The sequence below is a fragment of the Ochotona princeps genome, chromosome 4 (assembly GCF_030435755.1).
Source record: "Ochotona princeps isolate mOchPri1 chromosome 4, mOchPri1.hap1, whole genome shotgun sequence".
In the NCBI taxonomy this organism is placed as follows: domain Eukaryota; kingdom Metazoa; phylum Chordata; class Mammalia; order Lagomorpha; family Ochotonidae; genus Ochotona; species Ochotona princeps.
Window position 1 is genome coordinate 91,862,065 of NC_080835.1, and position 24,393 is coordinate 91,886,457.

The 24,393-nt window shown below is 48.1% G+C and overlaps 1 protein-coding gene across 1 annotated transcript in view; it reads left to right on the forward strand.

Moving 5' to 3' along the window:
- Positions 1 to 24,393, forward strand: part of POU2F3 (POU class 2 homeobox 3) — a 70,743-nt gene that overhangs the window by 23,268 nt on the left and 23,082 nt on the right. Inside the window, exon 3 of the mRNA XM_058662323.1 lies at positions 2,482 to 2,516. Coding sequence (XP_058518306.1) covers positions 2,482 to 2,516 — 35 coding nt within the window. The remainder of the gene's footprint in view (positions 1 to 2,481; positions 2,517 to 24,393) is intronic.

Here is a 24,393-nt window from a genome sequence, read left to right on the forward strand (position 1 = left end):
TTTTAAAATCACTGTTTCATAGGCCATCTTAAAAAGAAAAGGTGGAGTGTGTGTTTGATATGCCCATGTCCCACATCAGAGGGCTTGTATTCAACATCCGACTCCACTCCTAAGTCCAGCTTCTGAATAATGGAGACCGTTGGAGGCAGCAGGTGAAGGTGCTTGTCCTATGGTTCCTGCCGCCCCCCATTTGGGAGACCTGAATTGAGTTCCTGGCTCCTGACTTTGGCCTGGCCTGGTGCTGGCTGTTGTGGGTTTTTGGAGTTGAATTGTGCATCAGAGGATGGGACTCTGTGTCTATTTACCAAATAATAAAAAAAAAAAATCAAAGCCAGGGATATTTTGTCTTTCGGTCTTTCCCCACCCCTTTAAGTTCAAGTCTTTTAGCCTGTGAACTCTTTGCACCTTGAGCTCCTTTGCAGGTTTCTATATACCCTCTCAGCGCATGTCAAAATCAGGCTTCTCCGTAGAGCTTGCTTTGTGTCTCATGGTATTTGGTCTGGAATCTCATAACCCCTTCGATTTTGCTCTCATTGTGTTGGCCTCATTGCTCTCAGAGCCTTACAGCCACATAAGGAAGGACCCATTCATTTCTCAGACGTCCTTTGAAGCAGAGTAGAAAGGAAATGAGCTGAAGTCAAGCTACAGAGGATCTCTTAGCTCCCCACCCCTCCTCTCACAAGTGGTTCCTGAGCCTCCAATCCATGTTGTATCCCCTGCTCATTCTATGGCACCTGCTGGCATGTAGATCATGTTCCTGTCCAGTGCTTTCAAAACAGTCAGAGACTAAAGAGAGAGAGAGAGAAAGAAAACCACAGGCACGTAAGGAGTTTCACAGTGAATGCCATGTGGCCAGGAGACAGGCCTCCCAAGTCCTGAGCAGGGAGGCACTACTGCTGTGCAAGGGAACAAGGTATAGGGGCAGGTGACTGGGAGGAGTGTGGCTTGTTTGGACTTCAGCAAAAATTCCATGTGATCTGAGCTTAAGTAACTGGCAGGGAGGGAACAAGGAAGGGGAGATCATGAGTGGCAAAACTGCAAGCAGGAAAGGTTGACAGAAGCCAGGACATCTGGAACTTCTAAAAGCTCACAGAGGATGAGTTCTGTGGCACTGCATGTTAAGCTGCCTCTGAAGATGCCTGAAACCCCTACTGCAGTGAAGGTTCAAATCCCACATCCACCACCTCTGATCCAGCTCCTGCTAATAAGCCTGAGAGGTAGTATATTTAGCCCCATTTCTTGAGTGCCTGTCACCCAGATGGAGTTCCAGGCTCCAGGTTCTAGCCTGGCTCAGCCCTGGCTGTTGCTGAATGCAAGATTGCTTAGGGGACTGGCCTTGTGGCCCAGCAGATTAAACTACTGCCTGTGATATGAACATCCCATATTGTAGGGCTGCTCTAAGTCTCACCTGCTCTACTTCTAATCCCACTCCCTGATAACACTCCTGAGAAGGCAATGAAAGGTGGTCCAAGTACTTGAGTCCTTGTATCCCAGGTGGGAGACTCCATCCATGGAGTTCCTGGCTCCTGACTTTGGTCTAGCCAGGTCCTGACTCTTGCAGCCCTTTAAGGGAATGAGTCAGTGGACAGAAAATGTCTTTGTCTTTTCCTTGCTTTCTGTCATTCTGTCTTCTAAAGAAATAAATCTTTAAAAAAGCTCATGAAGGCCCAGAATTCTGGCATAGTGTGATAAACTTGCTGCCTGTGACACCAGCATCCCATATGGGTACCGGCTCAAGTCCCAACTGCTCCACTTCCAATCCAGAAACATCTCTCTCTCTTTTCCAAAAGGTTTATTTAGGTGCAAAAAATTTTGAAATGCACACACGATTTTTTCATATGTGTTTACCAGGAACTTAATGAAGACCCCCTTGTACACCCAAGAAGGACAGCGTACATAAGCGTAAACTAGACTATTCATGGTGGCTGTCTCCCAGCCATTTTTTTCCTACTACTTCAAGACTTGGATATCAAAAAGTTTCTTTATTATGGGAGATCATATTTAGGTCAGTATTGATTATAACAGGAAGTAGACGGACTAAGTGAAGAAGTAAATGCTAGTGGTGGGGGTTGGGCTGGGAAAGGGTGGAACAAAGACACCTGTCTGACATGACTTAAGGGTCAGCATCCCTACAGGACTGAGCCGGTGGGAGGACTCCTGGCCGTAGGGTGGTTCCTTCAAACTTCAAGGCTGGGCTCTGCTTGTACCTGTGGCCCAGAAACTAGAGCAATGCCTCTGACTAGCAGTGGGCCCTCCTCCAAGGGACCTCTTTGCCTGACTCCCTGCTTAACCTTCTCCACAGAGAAGTCTTTCCAAAGGTGTTTCTAAGAAACAGCATGAGTAGGAGGATGCTGGCTCCGGGGGAAGCAGGTGCCCTTTTCCTAAATAGAGACCTGCTCTTCTCCACAGCCTCGTCTTCCTCTAACCTTCAGCCTCTTCCAATCCTGCTGGCAACTCATTGCTTTTTTTAATCTCTTCTAGGAAATGATCGAAATGGGCTAGATTTCAACAGACAGGTAAGAACTCGGGCCAGAAGAAAATGGTTATTTCAGAAGTTTTTAGTTCTTTTTTCTTTTAATTTTGTTTTTTAATGGAAAGGGTCATGTATGCCAAGTCTGGTTGGGAGTGACAAAAGAGATTAAGTACTTTGTGGAACTATCTATTGATAGAACCCTTAGCTTTCAAGATGAAAGGCTCACAAGTCTAATCTTCACCCATGTTGGGAGCCTCCATTTTAGTGCCCCCCTCCAAGAATTTTGGCAGGTCATACCTATTTAGCACAAGTCACAAGTCAGAGGTAGACCAGAAGTCTCAACTGTGAACAGGCTAAGAGGTATAGAAGCTCAATTAGTATTGTATTTGGGACGAGTGTGTTTATGAGGATTGACTGAATACAGAGGGATTTATGGAGCCAGTCACTAAGTGCCTGAGTTTCCCCCAAGACACCGATGGGGGTTGCAGCTAGGGAAACTGGAGACCTCTAAAACAAGCTCGGAGCCATTCCCTGGGGATGGGTGAGTTGCGGGGGTGGTGCAGTGAGTGAAGAAACTATTTGGTGCCCTGGAGGGAGCCAAATTGGGGAAGGGCAGATGCAGGGAGGACCTTGAGCATGGCAGGTGGCAGTGCGCAGATTGCTGGGTGGATGGACATACGTGTGTAAAGCAAAGGCTGAAGCTGCAAAGAAGGTGTTCCCCTTGCCATTGAAAGCTGATGGGAAGCCTGGGACAGGCTGTGATGGCAGAGGCTGGTGGGGCATTGGGGCAGCTCCTGGGAGGAGGATTGAGCTGGAGACTAGCAGAAAGCTACACTGGCAGGCCCTGGAGAGAGGCAAAGGGGCAAAAATCACCTGCAGATAGACAGCCTAGTTTGGTGTGTAGAAAGCAGAGTATCAAGCTGAAATGAGAGGAGTATTAGGGAGGTGGATTTGATGCAAAAGCTGAGTCACTGCCGGGGACTCCCACATTGCCTGTCAGAGTGCCTGGTTCAAGTCCTGGCCCCTACACGTCCTCTCCATCTTCCTGCTAATGTGTACCGTGCGAGGCAACAGGTGAAAGCTTAAGGACTTGGGTCTCTGTCACCCACATAGGAGACTTGGATTGAGCTCCAGGCTCCTTGATTTGACCTGACCCAGCCCTGGCTGCTACAGGCATTTGGAAAGTAACCAAGCAGAGGAAAGATTCTCTATTTCTTGTTGTTGTTGTTGTTCTTCTTCTTCTTCTCCTCTCTCTCTCTTTTCCAAATATAGTAAGTATAGTAGAATAAAGCAATCAGAAAATAGGAATACTTAATTTTTTCCTGAAGGGCCAGTGTTATGGCATAGCTGGTTAAGCCTCTGCCTGCAACACTAACACCTCACATGAACCCCAGTTCAAGTCTTGGCTGTTCCACTTCCAATCCACCTCCCTAATACTGCTGAGAAATCAATGGAAGATGGCCTTAGTACTTGTGTCCCTGCCACCCACATGGGAAACCTAAATGAAGTTCTTGGATCCTGGTTTTGACATTGGGCCTTATTACAGCTATTTGGAGAGTGAAACAGTGAACGGACAATTCTCTGTATAACTTTGCCTTTCAAATAAATCTTACAAAAATAATCTTCCATGGAGTTCAGGGTAGGCTTCTTAGAGATGGTGATATTTGAGCCATTTGAAGGATGAGCAGGATGGGAAGCAATAGCTTGGGGGAAGGGCAGCTGACCCAGCTGGGTAGCCACTGGGGTCTTCCTCTGTGTGCAGTGGCAATGAATGTCTCAGATGGGGCTGCAGCCCACAAACATGCCCTTGTCCTCCCATATCTGTAGAGCAGTTTGAAGGCACCAGGAGCGTTTCCCAAAAGGATCTGGCTACCTCCTTCATGGTCAGTCCTGAGCCCAAACTTCTCAGGCAAGCCACTTCTGCAGCTTGGTCAGAAAAACTGGGTCGTTTGCCAACAAATGGACACTAACTGCTCTCCCCCACTGCCGGAGGCCTACGAGAGAGAGAGAGAGAGAGAGAGAGAGAGAGAGAGAGAGAGAGGCTTCAATTAAGAGATCTAGGTTAGCTGTAAGGAAGGACCTCCAGTCTGTGCTGCTGCTTAAACTCTGGAATGGCTCCAGGTGAGGAAGACAGGAGAATCGGCTTCTCACTCTGGTCTTTAAAGATGAGGCAGATCTTACCCAGCAGATGGTTTGGCCAGATTTGCTTCGAGGGAAGGAGAGCTGCTAGGTTCTGTGATCCTGAAGGAGCATCCTGAGCAGGGATGAGGCCTGGGCCTGCGCCTTCTGCCTGAGGACGTGGGTCCTCCTCCCACTGCCCCAGACCCCGGGATGAGCTGCATGGTGGGGAGCCCATCCCCCACACCAAGCTAGACCGCCAGCCCAGTCAGCTGCACGGCCCACTGCCCCCTCCCACAGGCTTGTGTGCTGGGGACAAGGCTGGGGCAGCCCCTCTGGTCTTAGGTAGCCTGCAGGGAGGCCCCTGAGCCTTTAAGTATCTTGTTGGGTCTGGTTTCCCCTGTTTGCTTCTGCTGGGAGTGGACCCCACCTGAGCCTTGTGGCAGGGGTGCCTCCCTCCCTCACCGGCAAGGGTTCAGATTTCATCCTGGTGATAGGAGCAGACCTGGACAGCTTTTGCTTGGGGGCTGGAGTGGGAGGGGTTCTGAAGGAGGAGCTGGAAGCAGCCCCAACACATGCATGTGGGGAGCTGGGGGACACCTCCCTACTCCCTTTCCTCTTTTTCTCCCCTCCCCACCCTCCACACATCTGGAAAGAACATCACCCTCTCACCACCACCACTGCTACCACCAGGCTTTGTCACAGGGCCCCCCTCTGCAGCCATGCCTTTCTTTACCTCATTTCACTCACCACTTAAAGCAATGAGGTCATGAGGCTCAGGGAATTGCCTCCCAGCAGCCCTGCCTTTTTTCAGCAAGGATTTAAGAGATTAAGGCTTTTGACAAAGACCACACAATTGGCCAAATGGCTAAGCCAGAAGCTGACATCTTGGACTCCAGGGCTTGCTTTTCCCATGATGCCTCACTGCATCATCCCCAACAATCTCCCAGCTTCCCTCTCCTGATGGATGCCTGCCCATCATCCCCAGGGACATGTCTGGGGGCCAGCACTGAGCACAACCTCAGGTGGCTACCTTGGGAGTAAAGGGAAGGTAGAGACAGCCGGGAGGGGAAGGGGGCTGGCAGACCCAGGGGCAAAGGGAAAGCTCAGCTTCAGCTAGAAGGCCCCAAGTCAGCGGGTGCAGCTGGAAGCTGCAGCAGGGGTTGGAGAAATTGCAGCCCTGGCTGTTACATGAGCCAGGGAGGTAGGCTCAGCCAGTGCCTCCATGCTGAGCCACGCACCTAACTTTCTGGTCCCACAGAGACATTCTGAGCATATCCGGGATATGATGGTGGGAAGACCAAAGGAGCCAGAGGCAGGGCCACACTGTGCTTGTTAGAAGAGATAGGACAGAGTTGAGAGACACCAAAGGGATACAAAAACTCCTGGGTTAGAACTCGGAACTCTGGGGCTCCAGTGCTGTCTGTCTGTCACTGCCCTTACATAAACCTCTTTCTGGGTCTCAATTTCCTCATGAATGAAACCAAGAGTGGGTGTATCTATCTCTGAGATCCCTTATATCTGTGCCGTCATTTTCCTTGTACTATTTTCTGATTGGTTCATTGGACTCCTTGATTTTTCATGCTTACCCTTTCTGTTTAGAAAGCAAAAAGGAAGAGAATCACCCTGGGCTTTAGAAACGTTAGGGGAAGTAAACTGCACGATCTGGCTTTGGTGATCCAGTGAGAGCCAGCGATGAGTACCATCTGAAATTGAGGGACAGAGACAGGAAGAAGTCCACAGTGATGTGCTCCTTCTTTGAATGTTTGCCGTTTTTCCATGCCCCATAGAGGCATAGAGGGCTTGTGAGAAGATGACACATATTGTTAAGCAGTGGATCCTGTAGAGGCATGAGAATGCAGAATTCTAGGAGACTGCAAAGGAAGTCCCAGAAGAGTGTGAGAAGCAGGTGTGGCAAGAGGCCAGCGGGGCTTTGACTGGCTGGAAGGGTCAGCAAGGGCTGCACAGGCTTAAGAGACAGTGAGTGTGAAAGGTCATAGCTCTGGGAGGCCCGTGAGAAGACCAACATGGAAAGAGTCAGCTGGAGCCACGAGTGTGGCAGATTGTGATACCTGCGAGTGCCCAGCCAAGAAGTCTGGGATTTCTGCCCCAGGCAGTAGGGGACCACTGGGCAGCTTTGAGGGTGACTGAAAGAGCTCTGGAGGGAGGTGGGTGAGAAGGCAGGGAACGATGAATGAAGAACTGATGCAAGAGAGGCCCCATGAAGTGCAGTTGAGGAGGGCAGACATGGGCAACCCTAAGGACAGGAATTATAGCAAAGGCATGAAGTGTATAAACAAGAGCCAGATGTGGCATTCCCTGACTGTGATTTTCCACCTCTGTGTGTCCTAGCATTCTCAACTATGAGATGGGGAGAATGGTACCTCTCTCATGGGGCTGTTGTGAATGTTAAATGAGAGTGAGACTGAGGAGAGAGAGTGTGAGAAAGAGAACTTCTTAGACAAGTATCTAGAATGCACACACTAAGTTTCCTCTGTTGTTACTGTGACAGCAGGCATGGAGAGACCCCAACTGGAGAGAATGTATGAGAAAAGATCAGGAGGATTTGGGCAGCAGACTAGACAGCAAAGCAGAGAGGTGAATGCAGTGCGCTTCTGGGATTTCTGCCTTGCAATGCAGAGCATGTGTTGAGACTCTGACTAGAAAACCAAAAGGACAAAAGGTAGAGCAAATGTGTTTAGATGCTGGGAAGAGGAAGAAGGCTAGATAATGAATTGCAGGTACTCACTCTGTAGTGAGAACTTTGGCTCCAGAGCCCAGGAGATGACTCAGGAATGACAGTGTGTGTCACGTAGTCACCACTGAATCATATTAAATGAAGTGATAGGAGGAAAGGTTACTAAGGGAGTGTTACAGAGTGAGAAAACATACAGAAGAGTAGGAACATAGAGAGGATGGGCTAAGGGGGAAGGCCTACAGATAGGACTAAAAGAGGACACTGGGAGAGGTCAGAGGAAAGCCACACTCACAAGGCAGAGATGATTGTGAAGGTGATGATAGTCAGCTACTTTAGGGCATGCTATTGTGGAATCTGGAGCCTGGAAGTGCACTGGCGGTTAAAACACCTGCGTCTGACCTACGAATGCCTGGATTCAACTCCTGGCTCTGCTCCTGATTGCAGCTTTCTGCTCATGCAGAGCTTGAGAGGCAGCAGGTGGTAGCTCAATTAGTCGGGCCCCTGCCACTCACATGGCAGACCTAGATTGAATTCCCAGTGTCAGCCTAGCCTAGCCCCCACCACTTAAGCTAAATCAATCATAAGGGGCTGGTGGGTTAGGCAGTGAGATGCTAGAAAAAGCACCCCCAAAATAATATGCACAGCCCGTGCTCTCAGAGAACTCGATCACCACACAGTGAGAGGGAAGGGATCTGAAGAGCTCCCCAGAACATCAGAACGAGGTGTGCCCATGCCAGTACCACCTGTGCCAATGGAGTGACCAGGGGCATATCCAGCCAAGGTGTTAGGAAACAGATCATTGACAAGATTAAGTGTCTCTTTTCTCTGAAGTGAGTTCTCCATTAGAGTCAAGTTGATTTATTAATAATACAGTATTTAAACTCTGTGTATAGAGCACTGAGTGCAACATGTTTCATTTATATACATTTATTTTTATAAAGAAGACGTCTTGTTGTTCAGTTGTTTTCAGGGTGTTTGGCAGGTATATATATATAGAGAGAGAAGTGGTGGTGGTGGCAGGGTAGGAGCAAAATCATCCAAGCTCTGGGTCACACTCCAAATGTCCACAAAAGCTGGGATAGGGCCAGACTAGAGCCAGGAGACTGAATTTCAATCTGGGTATCCCATGAGGGTGGCAGGGACCCAAGCACTTGAATAACCATCTGTTGCACCCAGGGTGTGCGTTCACCCAGGCTTGGGCCCAGGTACTCTGAAAAAGGACATGGACACCATAAATAGCATCCTCACTGCTGTGCCCTGTATGAGTGTTTTACATACAGTATTTATTTCTCATTTTAAAAGAGATATAATTTGGGGGGCTGGTTTTGTGCTCCCTGCAATACTGGCATTCCATATCAATGTCCTTTCAAGTCCTGGCTGATACACTTTCTATGCAGCCTCCTGCTAGTGCACCTGACAAAGCAAGAGTAAATGATTGATTTATTTGAAAAGCAAGCTTAGAGAGAGAGACAGAGACAGAGACGGAGAGAAAGAGAAACATTCTCCATTCACTGGTTCACTTTGAAAAATGGCCTCAACAACAAGTACTGGGCCACAAGAAAGCCAGGAGCCTAGACCTCCATCCAGGTCTCCCATGTGGGTGACTGGGGCCCAAATGCTTGGGCCATCCTCTGCTGTTCCCCCAGGCACGTTAACAGAGAGCTGAATGGGAAGTGGAGCTGCTGAGACTCTAACTGGCACTCATGTGGGATGTCAGCATCCTAGGCAAAGGCTTAAGATTATGTGCCACAACCCTGGCCCCTGTGTGTATTATCTCATTTCATACTTAGTGTAAGCCTGTAGGGTGATTAGTATCATTCTGTTCCACAGATGAGGAAATTGAGGCATAGAGATGTTGAGGAAATCCTTCACAATCACACCGTGCATGGAGAATTCTGGACTTTCAGCCGGGCCTGCTAGCCTCAGGATTCCTGGAACCCCCTTTCCACCTGCCTTGCTTTCCTGTGGAGGAAGTGTGTGATACATAGCTAAGTCAGATCCTCTGTATTGGTCAGTCCCCCTGGGGCTCAGATTTCTTATCTGAAATGGAAACAGTAACAGGACCTAGTGTTGTAAGAAGTAGCAGAGTTAAGATCTCTATAGTGCCTAGAACAGTCACTGGTTACAATTATGACCCAGGACCATTAGCTCTTGTTACTTTCTGATGAATGAGAACCCTTAATTTTCTCTTCCTCTCTCCTGGCTGGGTACTCACTTAGCTGCGTTGGCACCAGGTCAGATGGGCAGCAGATGCCACTGGAAAGGCCACTGAATTCTGGGATCCCATCATCTCCCTCCCTAAGCTTCACCACCTTTCTCAAATGCAACAAAGAAGGCATGATAAAAATACTGGCTTTTGGAGAAGTAGAAATGTGTTCTCCTTTGCCAGCCATGTGCAATATGTGGCCTTAGGCCCCAGTAATAACTGTTTTCTATAAGCTGAGCAGCAACCACAGTACAGGGTGGACCAAGCTTTGCAGGAGGCAAGGAAGAGAAGAGTAGGAGGAGGAACAGCTGTCTGGATTCTGTGGAGGACAGGCCCTAGGACCTGCTGGTTTACCAGATAACCCCCAATATCACCAGCAAGTGCTCCTGCATTGGGGTCTGGCTGCATGATTCCAGTTCTGCCCCAAACAGGTGGCTGCGGTCTGGAATGTTCTCAGTCCAGGAGTGGGAGGAAGAGCAGTGAGGAGGGGGAGAGAGGAGGGCAACCTGGGCCCCTCCAGATTCTGCGGGCAGCAGGGAATATGTACTCCTTGGGGATTCAAATAAGTTGTCTCTGGCCAAAGCCGACTCTTGTGAGCTGAGATATTGGATTAGCCCTTTCTGTTCTCAGGCCAGATTCCCTTGGGCCTTTGGTTTGTTGTAGGCACTGGACAGGGCAGATTTTAGAATTCCCATTGTACAGATGAGGACATGGAGGCAAGAAGAGGTCAGACGACTTACTCAGGGCCTGGATTCTGACCGTAGTTGGTGTGATATGCCAGGCACTTTATATGGGCTTTATCTTATTTTATATTGCTTAATTCTTACAACAGCCCGGTGAGGTAAGCATTATTACTCCCATTATATAGCTGGAGAAACGGCGGCTCAGAGAGGTGAAGTAATTGCTGAAGGTGGAGCTCAGATGTAAGGCAGGCCTGTCTGACTTTCCACCATACCTGACTGCTTTTGAGACAGGAGAAAGGTGTTAGACATGCCCTCAAGTTGCCCAGAGTCTCTCTCATTTGTCACATGTCCAGTATTTTTCCACATTTCCAGAGTTCTTATTCTCACCAGCTCCCGTAGCTCGCTCCTGGCTGGGCCTTGCCAACTGGGGAGGCAGAGATAGGATCTGCAGGCTCGAGGAGGCTGCCAGGTGATGGGTGGAGCTGAGAAGGCTTCCCACCCAGAGAGGGTTTCCCTGGCCCAGAGAGCAGCCGCCTCCCTGGGCCTGTGCGTGAGAAGGGCGCAGGGTGGAGAGTGGCGTGTGCTGGTGTGTGTGCCTGCAGGCCAAGGGTGGTGCCCGGCTTTCTCTCTGCCCCCAAGTCAGACTGGGCCGTTGAGGCAGCAGGGGTAACCACGAGAATCCCAGCTTCAACTGCAAATTAACTTTCTCCACCCCCAAAGCCCTCCCCCAGTGCTGCCTGAATGGCTCTGGAGGCTGTCCCTGGGCTGCTACTACTGTGTCCCTGTTCAGCTCCCTACCAGAGGCTGAGTTGCTCTTCACTTCCTGCCCCTTTGCTTGACCGTGGACCAAGGATTTCTCTACACCTGCCTCACTGCACCTGAGAGGATGGAGTTTGAAACACTGTAGGCAGACCAGAGTTTAGTGTAAAAGAAGTTCTTTTCTTCCTCAAGAGAGCCTGCATTTAAAGGAATATTAAACAGAATAATTTTTCTTTTTTAAAAATTGATTTTTATTTATTTGAAAGAAACAGAATGAGAAAGAAAAAACACCTCCATTCATTGATTCACTCTCCAAATGGCTGCAGCAGCTACGATTGGGCCATGTCGAAACCTACACACAAGTCCCACAGCCGATTACTACCTCAGATGGCTAACTGGAGTGGCACCAGCTCTCAAGGCCAAAGGAAACCTGCTTTTTTAGGACATATGTCTGCACATATGTTTCTTTTTTTTTTAAGATTTATTTATTTTTATTACAAAGTCAGATATACAGAGAGGAGAGACAGAGAGGAAGATCTTCCATCTGATGATTCACTCCCCAAGTGAGCGCAACGGCCAGTGCTGCGCCGATCCGAAGCCAGGAGCCAGGAACTTCTTCCAGGTCTCTCACACAGGAGCAGGGTCCCAAGGCTTTGGGCCGTCCTCTCCTGCTTTCCCAGGCCACAAGCAGGGAGCTGGATGGGAAGTGGGGCTGCCAGGATTAGAACCGGCGCCCATATGGGATCCCAGTGCATTCAAGGCGAGGACTTTAGCCCCTAGGCCACGCCGCCGGGCCCCTGCACATATGTTTCAAAGGTGTGTCACACAGTCCTTGAACAGCAGGTGGTCTGTTGATCCATTGCCCTTCAACAGGTTCAGGGTCAAGAGTGCTAAGAATGCACAGTTGTGGATTCTTTCAACATCTCTTTGCTTACTTCCCAAAACCTTTAAGACCCCGATCCCTCCATGTAGATGGTGCTCTCCAGAGGCAAACACCGTCCTCCGAACCCACTTAGATGGACAAAACCCCACGTTCCCTCACAGGTGTGGGAGCTCTAGACACTGCGTTGAACTTTAAAAGGGAGATAATGAAGTAAATTTTTATAACATTCAATCAATTCCATTTTGACAATCTGAGATGTTGCCCTTTTTGGTGTTAAAATATTTATTGTGTGTAGTGAAATGATGGTTAGAGGAGATGGTATTTGTTACTGTCATGTTCTTACTTCACAAGGTAAAACAGCCCTACCTGACCATGTGGTAAGAGGAGGAAGGTTTTACCAGCTATGAACTCTAGAGCCTAGTAGGCTATCATCCAGCCCAGCCCAGCCTTGGAGCATGAGATCCACCACTCTCCTCCACCGGGTGATCAGGGCTCCATGTCCCTGCCCCAAGTTCCCTGCTTCAATGGTGGCCTGAAAATGTCAGGCGCTCCTACCCTCATGAGGCCAGAAGCCATGAGGCTGCCTCCACCCCCACCCCCGACTCCATCCCGACCCCCTGCCTGGGCCATCACTTGGTAAACAGCTGCAGGCCCTTCTGGTGACAGCCTTTCAACATTTGGGGAAATTCACTTTCCCCTTCCGTGTTGCCATCCCAAGTTTGTTATTTGAGTGTTCTGATTAATTCCTTGCATTCATTTGTACCTTATTGTCGTTGTATGCACCTGCTTTGGTCTGTCAGTCACCCTCTTTAAGTATGGGAGGCCAGAGTGCAGTGAGACTATTTGTTCATGCAGTCATCCCTTTCCTCATTCAACACATTTTTATGGAGCAGGCACTACTTCTTTTCTGTCCCTTGACCTGCATCATGCCAGCCACAATTCAGGCGTTAATGGGGCCTGCCCTTATGGAATGAACCTCCTTTGATTTGGATACTCACTCCTGTGAGGACAGATATGCCTACTGATGTTTTAAAGATAAAATGTCACAATGTCAGCTTTCTTCCTGTCACTTAATGCCTTGCAGGCCTTTTGAAATAAAAACCATTGTCTCAATTGGTACAATTTTCATACTCAAAGAATTTTTGCATGAGCTGTTATGTTTTACTACTTTCTTTCCTTCCTAGCATATGTTGGAGCTTCCTTCCCCCAACCCGGCATCAGTCTTGAGTTCTTTGTGCAGAGTGCTGTCAGGCTGTGCTTCCCATATAGAGATCTTCATCCACCTTAGGAACAGCATTCTCAGCAAGGCTGGACCACAAGTAAAGTCTTGAAGTATGCCATTGTCGGTCAACAGTGGCCCATTGTTGGTTAGTCCTTTCTCAGCTTATATAAGCCCATTCTGTCCTCTGGTGACAATACACACATGTACATGTGCAAACATACATACATGGTGTTATCACAGGCTCTGAGTCCTTATTCTAGCAAACTCACTTGAAAAGAAAAGAGCCTGGTGCAGCATAGCTTCTAAAATCATGTGCTATGATGGATTGATTTTGGATTCACTAAGACTTAGGTGCCAATCGGGGAAATCATTTGACTTCTCTGAGATCCAGTTTTCTATATCCTAGGATTGTTAGAAATATTTATGATGCATAAATTCAATGTATATGTATTTTTTTAACTTACTTATTTGAAAGGAAAAACTACAGGGGGTGGAGAAGGAGAGGGTTTTATTTTTGTTTTTGTTTGTTTTCAGATTTATTTATTTGAAAGCCAGAGAAAGAGAGATCTTCTATCTGTTAGTTCACTCCTTAAGTGGCCAGAGCTGAGATAAATCAAAGCCAGGAGCCAGGAGCTTCATCTGGGTCAGACATGGGTGCAGGGACCCAAGTACTTGTGCTATCTTCCACTGTTTTCCCAGGGGGCTGGATGGGAAGTAGAGCACCTGATACACAAATCAGAACCCATTTGCGATTCCAGTGTTACGGGAGATGGCTTGCCACAATGTTGGCCCCAGAAAGAGATCCTTTATCCACTGTTTCATGCCCCAATGTCTACTACAGCTAGATCTGGACCAAGCTGAACTCCAAAGCCAGGAGCTCCATTCTTATCTCCCACATGGATGGCAGGGGCCCAAGTACTTGGGCCAACATTTACTGCCTACCCAGGAGCATTCTCCAGGAGCTGTCTTGGCAATGCCCTACATATTTAACAAGCACTTACTAAGTGATGAACTTGAAACTCTGTGCTGGGCACACTGTAGTAAGAAAAATAAGTCTCCCAGGTACTGGGTGCAAAATCATTATCTTCCTATGGCTTTGATGACAAAAATGAGGAAAGCCTTCCCTGAAATGGGCTTAAGAGACATTTAGCTCTAACCCTTGAGACATGGGAGATATCAACAACCAGTGAGATACAGATTGGGCCTCTTTAATCTGAAAAATCCAAAATCGGAAATGCTCAAAGTCTGAAACTTTCTGAGCACCAACATGTTGCCACAGGTGGCAGATTCCACACTTGACCTCACATGAGAGGTCACAAAGGGAAGCTATATTGGAAATATTGTACAAATTACTTTTAGTTTAAGGGTATTAGGTATATGAGGGTACCTAAAAAGCTCATGGAAAAATAAAATTAAAAGATAAGTTGATTTTGCTGCAAAAATTAAAATACATGCATAGTTTTGGATAATATAATTAAACTGTAAGTTGTTTTCTTTCTTTTCAGTACTTCATTTGACAGGCAGGGAGACTGACAGAGCTAGAGATCTTTTGTCAGCTAGTTAATTCCCCAAAGGCCTGCAACAACCATGTCTGGACCAGGTCAAACCTAGGAACTGGCACTCAATCCAGATCTTTCAGGGTTTCAGGAACCCTAGTGCTTGATTCATCATCTGCTGCTTCCAACAGCATGCCATGGCAGGAAGCTGGAATTGGTAGGAGAGAAAGGATTCAATACAGGCCCTCTGGTAGGGGATGTAAAATGTCCCAATGGACATTTGAGTCACTGTACCAAACACCTGCTCTTTCATGAACTGTTGAAGATTCCCCGTGTATGAAACAAATAAATTTTGGGTTTAGCCTTGAGCCTCCCCGCCACAAGACATGCCATTCTATTTATATAATTATGCTAAAACCCAGGAGGAGACCTCAAAAACTGGTCTCCAGCATCTCAGAGAAGGGATACTCAACTTGCATAACATTTAGAGAGTCCCTTGGTTCAACTTCACTCAGCTTTTTAGGGAATACATTTGGGAACAGTCTTAAGAGAATTTACCTTAAGCTATCACTTGTGTAGGTTCAATCAACTTGTGCCACAGAGCTTTCTCAGGCTGGTAAGAGTAATAGGACTAGCCTGTACTCACTAAAAATTAAACTGAAGGGCATGTCCCACGTTAAAGGGAGCTTCACAGAGGCACTGCACTGCCTCAGTTATCCAGAAACCCAGCAGCCTATTTAGAACTCACTTGAGAGTAAGAAAAACGCAGAGCCCTCTGGCCAGGCCCTTCCTCAGAGCCTTAAACTCTTAGGTTAAAACAGTGGTAATAAGCTTAAGGATGTATCTTTCCCAATCCTTAGCAAACAACATTGCAAATTCAAGCTGGAATAGAGAGCTCCTAAAAGCAAGTCCATTAACAGGAGCAGAGAAACAGCTGAATGGAAAGGAGGCAAAGAAGGTGAAGAAAAGCTGCTATGAAGCAGCCTGGGGTCCCTGGTGCGTTGGCCAACAGAGGCCAAACATCTCAGAATCCCTGGAGGCACAATTGTTTTCATAGGAGCTAGAAATCATGACTGAGTCACCAACTAAATGGTCTTCCAGGTGCCATTTAAGGGAGGACAAGGATTTATGTGGTGCTTTCCTGCAAGATCTCCATTCAGAAAGCAGTCAGCTAAAACCTGTCCCAAATCTCTGTAACTCAGCCTTTCAAATCAGTCAACCTATTGTTTCAGAAAGATTCAGAGCGTCAAGGCTCAGATTCCAGTGGCTTTAAAAATCCACTGAGTGAGGCAGCTGTTTGCAGAAATCCTAGGTGGTTGAAAAGTGTGTTGAAATTTTCATCAGATGGCTTGAGTTTGAATCTTGACTTTCCTGCAGGTCAGCCACGTACTGTGAACAAATCTCTTACCTTCATGGTCCTTGTTTTCTGCCCTTGTGAAATAAAATAATGTTACTTTCCTTTTCAACCTTTTGGGAGTGTTTAGAATATCAACAGAAATTTTATTTATACATATATGCATATATACGCAAGAGTACTTAAAATTTTAAGAAAAATGGGATTAAGAGAATTTTATTTTGCTAAAATATTAATCTATGTGTTTTGATAATACACATTTTGAACATTCTTTGAGATCCTCCTTGTGTAACCACATGCGTGTATTATATACACATGCATACGTGAAAGGTTTCAAAAAGCCTGTGGAAAAGGAAATTCAAACATCATGTGAGAGGCAGGTGCATAGCTTAGTGGTTAAAATGTGGGTTAAGACACCTGTGTCCCACATTGGACTGCCTAGGTTCAGTTCCTGGTCCAGCTCCTGATTGCAACTTCCTTCCGATGTAGACCCTAGGAGGCAGTGCTGATTGCTTGAGTAATTGGGCCCCTGCAACTCATGTGGCGATCTGAGCTGCATGCCCAGCACAAGTGTCCACCCCCACAGGGACGTTGCAGGCCTTTGCGGAGTGAACAAGCAGAGGGGAACTCTGATTCTGTGTCTTCCAAATAAACAAATAAACAAAAGAATTTCTTAAAGATAAGACAAATTGTCCACAAACTTTGAAAAAAAAAAGATTTATTTATGTGAAAGTGAGAGTGTGTGTGTGAGAGAGAGCGAGCATCTTCCACCTGCTGGTTCACTCCCCAGATGGCCTCAATGGTAAGGATCCCTGGCTGAAGCCAGGAGCCATGAGCTTCTTCTGGGTCTCCCACGTGGGTGGAGTGACCCAGCACTTGGGCCATCCTCTGCCGCTTTTACCAGGTGCATTGTCAGTGAATGGGATCAAAAGTGGAACAGCCAGGACTCTAACCAACACCCATATGAGATGCCAGCGTCACAAGCCCCGGCTCTACTTGCTACGCCACAACACCAGCCCCCTCCGTGAACTTTTTGAAGCTCCATTGTGTATGCATACTTGTTTAGTGTGTATTTTTATTTATTTGAGCCATATGCCTTCCAATCCTCTCAAGACGTCCTTTGTGCACAGCCAAAGAGAAAACTGCACGACTAACTCTAACAATTGTAAACCATATGCTGCATACAAACACATAAAATCTTGAGTGATTATTATTATCTTAATTTTTCTCACATGAAATTCACAATTAGCTTTTAAAAATGAAGCAACACACAAATCTGAGACTTGAAAGTGAAAACCCCCTTCAGCCCGATGGCTGCCCTCAGGGCACTGGCTTAAGGGTCCTTTGGAATTGTTTCTGTGCTGGGTCTTTTCAGCTTGCAGGAATCCAACAAAGAATCCCTGGAATTTACCATCCTTTATGGTCAAAGATAAACTTGCAAGGTGGAAACCCAATGTCTCTCCCACCAGCTCTCTGTCCATGCCCACTGCTTTGGGTGGCAGTTCTCATTCTGACTTCTATAGTCAGTAGCTTCTTACCTACTCATTCATTTTGTTCCAACTCACTTTCCAACACAGGATTCAAGCCAAAGTCTCACCATGTCACCCCTTTCCTTCCTAGTATACTAAGTCCCAAGTCCCATCCCCACACCTGTGCAATGCAAATGTCCCATTGCCACGGCAGCTACGGTACCTCTCCCAGCCCTGGATTGCTTGGAACCCCTGCACAGGAAGCGCTGTCCACCTGCTGTGAATCTGGAACGCTGCTTACACTTCCAGGCACCCTCCTTTCCTTGCTCTGTCTGTCGGACTCTGCTTCAGCCTGCTCAGATGACATTTCTCCCAGAAGCCCTCCTTGGCTTGCTTTCTCCAGAGTTCATTCTTCTCCCTGACAAAGGCTGCCCCTCCACCCATTTCTGCTTGTTAGGACTGCCTTGTAGGAGGGGGTGTGACTCTCTGATTCAGTAAGGCCTCCTGATCACTCTGGGGATTCCCTATTCATCTTTGTATCCCTAGTGCCTCTTGGTAGACAGTGGGCACTTAATCAGTGCTTGCTCAGTTAAACTGAACTGGGAATACAAGCTTGATGGAGCAGAAAACCTCCATGTACAACACACGCCATCTACGCTACACCCCCACGGTTGGAGCAAGCCTGATGGTGATGCCTTTCTGGCAGAAACTCAAGTGACAGGGTCCTCAGCTTTACCAGAAGAGGAGTCTGACAGATGAAGTTTACCGGAAGCACAGACTTTGGGGTCAGCTTCCCAGTCACAGGCTCACCCAGAAAATAGCACTGAAAATCTCCTTCAGACTTGTTGAAAATGTCACCTGTGGTCACTCTGTAGGCCACATAAATGTGTATAAGTCTCAGGCAAAGCATGTGGACATGTTGACCCCCATCCCCATGCCTAAAGCCACACGGCACTCAGCATGAGCAAAAGGAACAAGCACATCTCGGAAACCTCCAGGGGGTTCTGGTTGGAGACCTGGGCGGGGTGGGGGGAGCTGCCCCACTGCGGACCACAATGGGGGGCATTAGGGATGGAGGCCAAGGACCTAGGTGTATAATCAGATGCTATTCTTCCCAGCCATGTGGCATCACACATGCTGTTTACGTATTCTAAGCTTCCATCTCCACATTGGCTGGGTAAAATCACTCCCTTGGTGGACTTGTCATTAAGAGTGAATGGTGAGATGCCTGAAACGGGTTGTCATCTTTAAAGTACTATTAAAAAGATGGTACTCTCCTATCTGGAGCTGGTGCTCGTGGTTGAATCCGTGTGCTTTTTCTCAGTCATCAGCTGGTGCAGCTGCACACATCTGCACACGTGTGTGGGTGCCCAAGATAGGCAGGGCACTTGCGTGGCCCCTTACTGATCCCAGATGGAACCCTGGGGCAGACAAGTCTCAGCAGAGAAACTTCAGGTCACCCAGACCCTCCACATTTCCTGCTCCACCTCTCTTCCCTACAGTGAGGGATGGAGTCAGTGTAAAATCCCTGGAGTCCATGTGTGCCTGAGAGGCAAAGAAATACAGAGTGCAGGCATCAAAGGCAAGCACACGATGTGACCATATGCAGCAGCTGTAAGCTTGATCTGCAGCCGACCTTGTCCTGCATGCTGCTGGAGAGTTCCAAGGAGGGGCCTTTCTTTCAATGCGGACCAGGTTTCATCAGGGCAGTGGGGTTAGGACAACTACTGAGCCATCACAGGAGCCAGAGAGGCAGAAGGTAAATGACAGAGCCATGGCACGGTGCGGCACAGGAGTTAGGAGAGGCATCCTGGTCAGCCCTAGTCTCCAGGTTTTACCTGGATGCAGCTTCACTGTATCTCTCCGTTCGAGTTAACATCCCTCTCTGGGCTTGAGAAGTCACATCTGTAAAACAAATCAGGAGATTGCTACATTTTACACTAGTCTTCATGGGCAGAATACAATAATAATAATCAACACTTTCAACTACCTGCCATTCACCTGGCACAAGCTGTACCAAGAGACCTTGAAGAAGCTATAATTTGATGATTCCATCACACACAGCAAATGAGAGTCAGGACTATGCAGAAGAGCTATGGAGTCAGAGAGACGTGAATGGACATCTCAGCTCTGTTATTACCAGCAGTGTAACTTGAAGCAAGCCTCAGTCTTTTCATCTGTGAAATGGGTCTAGTAACATAAGCATACTTATATGTTTACAAGCCTACTCCCACTCTCTCTTTTGTACATTATAAATTTCTTATTTAAATTTCATCGAGGCTATTTTCTTCTTTTTGTGGAGGGATAATCTGGGCCTAGAAAGATGAGTGAAGTAATTTTATTTTATATCATGCAATTAGTTCAAGGCAGGGGTGAGACTTAAAGTCAGGCCTCCAGACTGATCCTGGGTCTTAAGCTTGTTTCCTTGAGCTTTACAAAAAAAAAATCATTGCTGTTCCGAAAAGGACGGCACAGCCCTGGCAGGTGGAAAATACCCTAAGCTGATGAGATAAGTCTCCAAGAATTGACCCTGGGCTTGGCAACAAATCCAACTCACCTGCCCCTACTCCACACCTTATTCATTGCCATTTCATTGACTGGGAGGGACAGAATGTCACTCTAAGGGGGCAAATCAGAAGTGCTGTGTGGTTCTCCTTCCCCAAAAACCAGAGAGGGTAACCCCAACCCCTATCAGGGAAGAGACTCCCCACGGGTGCCCACTGCAGGGGACACTGCAAGCATTCTGGAGGGCTTCATGGCAGCAGGCCAGTTCAAGTTCATCCTGGCATTGTGACTGTGTGTGTCTGAGGGTTAGTCCTCCCAGAGGGTGCAGCCCCTCCCTGGGGGTTTCTAAACCTGAGTTTGGGGACTTCTAACCCAGAGGGTGAAAAATCTTTTATGGGTTCAAAATGATGGGGTTTTGCCTGCCTGTGTCAGCACTAGCACCACTAAGAACTGAAGCCAAAGCATTAAACGCCGCCTCAGAGGGATGTGTTCCGTTTCCCAAGGAACTGCTAGAGGGGACCAACAGCATCTCTTGGGAAAGCTCCGCTTCAGAACAGTTGCTCCCAGGCTCCACGCCTCACTGGGACAACGGGATTAGGGCGTTATCACAGGAGCCAGAGGAGTGAAAGAGATGATACAGCACGCTGCAGTGCAGTGGGACAAGCCAGAGCTGGCACACCTGTGCAGGTTTCCTCTTTCCCGTCCCTCCTTTGTGTGCAAGGTCGAGACTCCTGGGCTGGATGGAGTCCCAGTGTGCATGCGCACAGGCACACCCAGGCTGGCCTGACAGAGACCAGGGACTGAAAGAGGCTGATTTCCCAAGGTATCTAAGAAATCAGGAGCCCTGGACTGTGAGGAATGCAACCTGAGCCCCCAAGAGAGGAGAATCTCCATGTCTTAAGAGCGGGGCTCCTCACAGTCCTGCCCACCTGCTACAAGCCACCCATTTGCCCTGATCTACCACTTGTGTACATTTTTAGAATGTTTGCATTAGGAGCACATTTACCAGCTCTTCATCAGGTACAAAACAGAAACCCTTCCTCACTGCTAGGGAGAAGCGTAAAAGGGGGTGGGAAGGGGGGTGGTTAGAAAAAAAAGTCCTGCCTGTAATTGAAGGCAGGTTGGGAGATGTTCGCGCTTTGAAATGCTCCTTCTTGTGAAATGTTTATGAAACACTTTCCACAAACGAGTTATGCAACCGGGACAACAGCTTTGATCATTTTCATCACCAGTGATATATTCATTAGGGCTGGACTATTTTCCCCCTCCCCGAAAGGGCCATGTGAATGTGTGCCGGGAAGGGGGACTATGAATGAGTCCCCCAGCTCCACTGGGCCCCATCTGACAACTCCAAAACAAGTGGTCAATGAAGAGGCCCCATTCTAGTATTCCCCTACCCCCCACCCTGTATTCCCTAGATATTTTTAGTTTTGCTTGGGAGCGAGCACCTACAGAGGGGTCTTATCACGGGTTGGCCAGCGTCCTGCTATGCAGCTTCATGTCTGTCTCTCTGGGTTTCTGTGAAATGGGAAGATCAATGCTGGTCCTCACCCCTCCAGCTGGGACCGAAGGAAAAGTAAGAAGTATGCAAAGGGCTTCCACCTCCAGTGTGAGCTGCTGCTTTCTAACCCAAGAGATGTCAGGGAGTTCACTGGGATTAGAAAAGATCATCACCCGTGATACCTTTGTACCTCCCTGGTCACTGCCCAAGACTCCGTGTGATACCTTTGCACAGTGCATTGGATGGAGAGGATCCTAAACCAACAGACCTAATGTCCTGGGTAGAGTTGGCACGTTCTGGGTCCTGGCAGAAAGAGTGTGCCATGGTGGCTCCTATCCCCCCGGGATTGGCCATCCCAAGTGGGAACCTGGAGAAATGAGCCACTTGTGTGAGAAGGAACACCAAAGAGACCCTGGCGACAACTGTTGGGGTTCCAGGCAGGCTGTGGGTTTGGTTAGGTTTTCACAAGCATGGGAGAAATTGGGTTTTCATCCAATTCGCCTGAGGTTCTCACCTTAGAAGTCAATAGGATCCAACAGAAGTCTCTATCTCATCTCCGCGATCCACAGCCAACACCCAGTTGCCTGGAAAGCTTCCAGGCTTCACCACTCACAGCTGTGCAAAGGGATTATTTATTATTATTTTTTTTGCATTGAAGAGGGGCTTTATCTCTTAGGTTCTTTGCCCCTTGAGAGTGTTCGAGAAGGATGCTGGGGGAGGTGGGAGTTGTCTGCAGATCTCCCCAACTGCTTTTTTCCAGTCTTTCATCAGAGATGTTAATTCTCCTGTGCTCAAGAAAGAAGCCTCCTTACTGTCTCTTAGCTGGAGTCTGCCCAGGTGCATCTTCTGGGGCTCCTGTCTGTACCTCACACCTTGAGGGTGGGGAGGGGTGGTGAATTCTGAAAACTGAGAGAGAGCACAGGACAGAATGGTGGAGATCAGAAGATCAGAGAATACGACACACAGGCCCCGAACCCATGTCCGAAAGTTCTGGACCAGGGGTCGAGAGAGCCTCCCCGAAAACAGCTGGGAAGGCAATTGATCCCGGAAGCAGATGAAAGGGTGCATTTTCTTTCATGGTGGTACTGGTTTCTGAAATTAAGTGTTGCAGGCAGACCTGGCATGGATTCTAACAGATAGCAGCCAGGTTGGAGGCAGAGCACATGTTTTTGAGCTCTGTCATAGTTGCATCTCCTTATCTGCCTAGCGCGCATAATGAGTCTATAAAGGAACCGGCCACTTGCCTCTGAGCTGGAGCCATGCCAGGCAGTCCTGGGCGGCTCCAGCGGCACAATCTCACCTCTGCTTCCAGGCTCTCCCCCTGCCTGCCTCCCCAGCCCCTCTCCTCTCTCTGGAGGGGCTGGGGTTTGGGTTGTTTGCCCTTGGGGCCCAGGGGACCCAGGCTGCTGAAGAGGAGATGGGAAGCAAGGGGTGGGGAAGCAGGCTCCATTGACTCTCCTCTCACAGTAAAGCTGTGTGTTGTTGCTGCTCTCCAATAAGTAGTTTATCAACTGTCTCTCATTTTTGCAAGCTGCTTACAAATGTTTACCCAGAGTTTAGGCTGTGAAAACTCTCATTTCTAGGGGCAGAACTATGAAGTTACCCCCAAAACATTCCTGGAAAATGGAATTCAAAGAGAAAAAGAAGGTGCGTTTTCCATGGAACATTTTATTTTTATCTATTTATTTGACAGGTAGAGCAACAGAGAGAAGGGAATGAGTAGAAAGAGATCTGTCTGCAAACTCACTCCTCAAATGGAGGCAACTGCCGGGGCTGAGCCAGGCTGAAGCCAAAAGGCAGGAATGTAATCCAGATCTCTCAGGCAGGTGGTCAGGACCTGAGTACTTGGGCCATCAACTGTTGCTAGGATGTACATTAACAGGAAGCTGGAATTGGGAGTGAAGCCAGCTCTGAACTCAAGGTCTTGGATATGGCGCTTATCTCAAGATGCACTAGGTGTTCAACCTGTTCATTTTGAAAGCTGTTTGAAGACCCTTGTAAGACACCAGAGCTTCTTAGATAGTTGTGCCAAGCATGGAGCAGCAGAGGAGGGAAGTCTGGTGTGGAGGGAAGGCGAGCTGCCTAGAGACTACTGTGCCTTCCACATATGCACAAAGCTCAACTCTTTGTAGTGCTATTTCTCGTCTCTTTTCCTTCCTCCTCTTTGCTTCCCAGGCTCCAAAAGGGTTTCCTCAAGAGAGAGGAGTAGTTTGTTAAGACTGTCCCTCAAAGAGCCATTTCCCCTCCACCCCCAGCTACTTGTGACTGGGGTTGTCCAGAGTCACCTAAGTTGGATTTGTGAGAACTCTGCAACACCCTGAACTAGCCAGGTCTGCCATGCATGCTAACGACTTTACTTGTCAATTCCATGCCAGGACCAAAAGGGAGAACACCCCCTACCCGCCCATACCCCACCCCCCACCACCACACACACAAGCAGCAGATGGGGAAACTGAGTCCCACGGAGCCTGAGCAATTGCTCGAGATAACAGAGGAAGTCAGAGGCAAGCCTGAAAGCAAGGGCACCGGAGCTCAGGGCTGTATGTACTAATTGAAGGCTGTAGAGATGTGTTCATATATGTTCTTTCTTCAGTCGAGGCCCACTGATTCCTGCCAGGAGCAAAACACCCCATGGAGCACCCTGATTCCTCCCTCCTTCCCAAATGTCACTTGGTAGAAACTTCTGAACTGTCCAGCTGAGTTCTTCCCTGTTGACCCGAGACGGTGTTCTCCATGGGGACCAAGCACAAGTACAGCTGATAGTCTGCCGTGCTGAACTCAAGTTCCAAGATTCTGGATACCAGTGGTTTTGACAGCATAGACCAATAAAAGTTTCTCTCACAAACTCTTCATAGCCAAGAGCTTCTGTTTGGGAAGGGATCAACCAGCTGTCCCAATGAGAGTGCCTTGGTCATGTTTTATTTTAAGGTGTGCTCCCAGGGGCTTCCTAAAAAGTTCAGGAGATGGGCATGGTGTGATAGCCTAGTGGCTAAATCACTACCTTGCATACACCAGGATCCCATATG